The sequence below is a fragment of the Ciona intestinalis genome, chromosome 14 (genome assembly GCF_000224145.3).
Source record: "Ciona intestinalis chromosome 14, KH, whole genome shotgun sequence".
Taxonomy (NCBI): domain Eukaryota; kingdom Metazoa; phylum Chordata; class Ascidiacea; order Phlebobranchia; family Cionidae; genus Ciona; species Ciona intestinalis.
Genome location: NC_020179.2, coordinates 2,682,553 through 2,686,000, shown reverse-complemented (window position 1 = coordinate 2,686,000; position 3,448 = coordinate 2,682,553). Strand labels below are relative to the sequence as shown.

Genomic DNA, 3,448 nt, shown 5'->3' with positions numbered 1-3,448 from the left:
AGTAACGTACATGGTAACTTGTAAGCTGGCACGAGGTGTTAAACCCGTGTGATAACGACTGTCGTTTTCCGGCCACGCGAGGATAAAGTAAGTTACATTATTATTTAGGCTTCTTTCACATTTAATCATAGTCTTTTGTTGCGCCGATACAGCGAAATTCAATATGAGCCTTATTGTCGGTAGGAGTTCTTTTAATAGCCACAGCCATAGAAAATCTATTTTAATAACCCGGCATGTTGGTTCCCCGGTGATATCGTAGCAACTTCTAACAAATATTTGGCAATCATGAAAATGCTGACACAGGCTGACTTATATAGCCTTTCATTATTTACAAGGAGCACATAGACCGACTACACTTGTAGTTGTAACCAATATAATACAACAGACTATTTGATATTCTCTTGATAACAGTATAAGCTATTGTGCATTAGGACAGTTTAACACTAAACACAGCTGCAAACTGAATCTATAGATTCATGTATTAAAGTAATAGTACACGTGGACAATTTACACAACATATAAGCACTGACACATTCACAAACACTGTAAGAACAATCAAAATCCCTAGTCAGGAGACAGCGTCATTATATACATCGGTGAAACAACAAAATGGTGCGAGATCAAGCCCACAAATTTTAGACACCAGTTTTAAGCTGTACATTTTTTTGCAGCTGGGATACTGTGGTGTTAGAAGTACAAAAAAAGATCAATGTCAAAGAAAAGTGCATTGTTTTTAAAACAATAGTTTATCGGTCTGGATTTGATTGATGTCGTATTCTATCCTGGTTTTCCGTGGATGTACTTTCTGTGCTTGAGTTTGAAAGATGTCGCACACGAGACAGCAGATTCATGTTGTTATCTTGCTGTACTTCTGTCTTCTTGGCCTCTTGTATCAAAGTAACACTGAAAAGGGAAGTTAGTTATTAATTTGGCTACATAAACTAACTTTAAACCTGAACATCTTACAAAAGTACATAAGCAATCAATGTCAGCTTTTGGAACAGGGGCATATTCTATGTTTTAGCATCCAAGGTTTAGATGTTATTAGGCTTTTAATGCACTGTGCTCTTGAACCTTTTTTTAGTTTGGTGAACCCTTAAAGTTTATAAAGAACTCATGCACCTTTTTACTTAACAGTTAAACTGAGGTAAAATGAGACAAAAAAATCTTTATGGATATTATTTTGTCAATTAAACCAAGTGGGAATGGCGAATTTAACTTTGAAATTGCACGAAAACATCAGTCACCAAAATATATTTTGTTGTATGTATTCTAAAAACTGTTAATACAATCTTACTATTTACTTGATATATACATTAATTTAAAACATACGTTTAGGGATGCACATTACAGAATTTCGATTCCATAAGATTCGGATCCTTTTTTATTCGAATCTAATTACGGAATTCGGTATTCTGTTCAAGGACGTCATCACACGTCATCTCACAAACTATATTAACAATTTTTGAAACCTAATAATTTAAAAAAAAATATTTTTGTGTTTGTGGGACTTTCAAGAGTAAACGTTTCGTAACGTCTTTTCATAGCCTGCTATACGTTTCATGACGCAAAAACTACCCATTAGTACAATTTTTGATCATTTTACAGCTCAAGATCCAACAAGGCTACTATGAAGGAGTCTATAAACTGACTTATGTCGGTAAAATTATTTTTTCTTATAAATATAAAAAGATTCGAAATTCTAGATTCGGAATTCTAGATTCGAAATAAAGTATGTCCTAGAATACCTAATTATTCTGTAATGTGCATCCCTACATACGTTACATAGCCTACCCATCATGTCCAACGAATGAGAATTTATCAAAAATGCTTCCAAACCAAGACTTCTTTTCTGCAACAAAAATTAAAGGTTATATATATTTATATTGTTAACCACTATTAAAAACAAAGTAATTAGACAACATACCATTTTCTTTCAGCTGCTGACAAGTGGGTGGTGGAGTAATAACAGTTTCTGTCATTTCCTGGACTTCGGCTTGTTGGGAATGGGAATGGGAGGCAACATAGGCGTTAATACTTGGTACACAAGACATTTTTGTTTACGTATAACAATACAGTTTATTCACAACTCTTAAAAACAGCTCTTTCTGCGAGAATAAAATAATCTTATTTTACTATTATTACAGAAGTAAAAAAATAGGTGCCAGCGAAGAATCTTGCATAACCACTAACATCTAAACGCAAACCATGAACTTATTGCCTTATCTGTAAAAGTATATCCATGCTTTTGTCCACAGATTACCTAGAATTGTACTCCGTCGGAAAGAGATTTATTCGACTAACATTATAGGTTACGATTATGTAACACGGAATCACGAATCACAAAACGAAATAAGCAGCTAACTTTTCCCGTTATTTTTATAACTAGCCACGTAAATAGTACTTGCATAATAACCCCTCCCTGCGTTTAGCTGACTTGTTTTTGTTGTATATAAAACAAATCGAGTGTTGGCAAGCGACCTTTGGAACGGAAAGGCGTAACAACAACTCAGCGATTGCGCAAGTTTCTACTGATATCCTGTGCTGCCGCTTTCCAGCCTTTTAATTTCTGAACCGTTCTCCCGCGGTTTTGGAAAACAACTCCTGATATTGATGTGTTATAGCAGCGCAATCAACACAAAGAAAGCATGCCCTAGCGAGTTACACAATTTGATCACGCACCGGCTGCGTGATCAACGCGTGCTGGTTAAAGCGTGAGCAACCTGAAGATAAGAAACACGCTTCTCGTATGAATGTAAGTTACGTAACACGCCAACATTTGATATGGTTCCTTTTCCTTACATACGATTTTGTGTACTGGTTTAATCTAAAATACAGCAGGTACAAATGAGATTGTCTAATAAACATTTGACCCACTTAAACAACAGTTGACCTACTAAGAAGGCAAGTGTTATAAACCCTAAACACAGATAAACACTTTAAAATTGCCTTCTTCTCAAATGTACGACCGAATACAAGCAGGTAACTTTATTACTGGCAGCTTGTATGGTAATACACTGAACTAAAAGTATTGACGCCACAGACAGTTATATGAGTTCACATAAACCTATCCTAGCTTAGGGCGCTTACAAAAGCAATAAACTCGTAAAACAACAAGTTTAAGTACCACTAGAATATTGCTGCAGGTATCTTAATCAAATTTGTTCCAGCTAACTATATAGTTTAACTTTTAAACGTTTACACTAAGCGTCGTTCTTACTCCGGCACATGTTTAGAGGAAGAGTTCTATTTAAAGTTTAAACAAATAGCAAGAAATTACCCTTTGCATTGTTAAATACTATATTACGCTTTCGGGTTGTTTTTAGCCACCCATGGCCTACTAAAGATATCTTTAGTAGGCCATGAGCCACCCTACCATAGCCACGGTCTGTATTATTTATAAGACTTTAAAACAAAGTAGCTTTAAAATTTAAAACTGTACACATTA

The 3,448-nt window shown here is 35.1% G+C and overlaps 1 protein-coding gene across 1 annotated transcript; it reads right to left on the bottom strand.

Annotated features, from left to right (window-relative positions):
* Positions 1 to 456: 456 nt before the first annotated feature.
* Positions 457 to 2,142, bottom strand: LOC100175416. The gene is made up of 3 exons (XM_018814877.2): positions 1,928 to 2,142; positions 1,795 to 1,852; positions 457 to 903 (listed from the first exon to the last, which is right to left on the bottom strand). The coding sequence occupies exons 1-3, from the start codon at positions 2,052 to 2,054 to the stop codon at positions 747 to 749; spliced, it is 342 nt and encodes a 113-aa protein (XP_018670422.1). The 5' UTR covers positions 2,055 to 2,142; the 3' UTR covers positions 457 to 746.
* Positions 2,143 to 3,448: the final 1,306 nt, after the last annotated feature.

What these genes read in the sequence shown, in the direction of transcription:
- LOC100175416 (XM_018814877.2), bottom strand. Translation starts at nt 2,054, where the DNA reads ATGTCTTGTGTACCAAGTATTAACGCCTATGTTGCCTCCCATTCCCAT. An exon ending in TCAGCAGCTGAAAGAAAATG is followed by an intron (nt 1,853 to 1,927) that starts GTATGTTGTCTA and finishes TTTTTGTTGCAG; the next exon opens with AAAAGAAGTCTTGGTTTGGA. An exon ending in TCATTCGTTGGACATGATGG is followed by an intron (nt 904 to 1,794) that starts GTAGGCTATGTA and finishes TTCCCTTTTCAG; the next exon opens with TGTTACTTTGATACAAGAGG.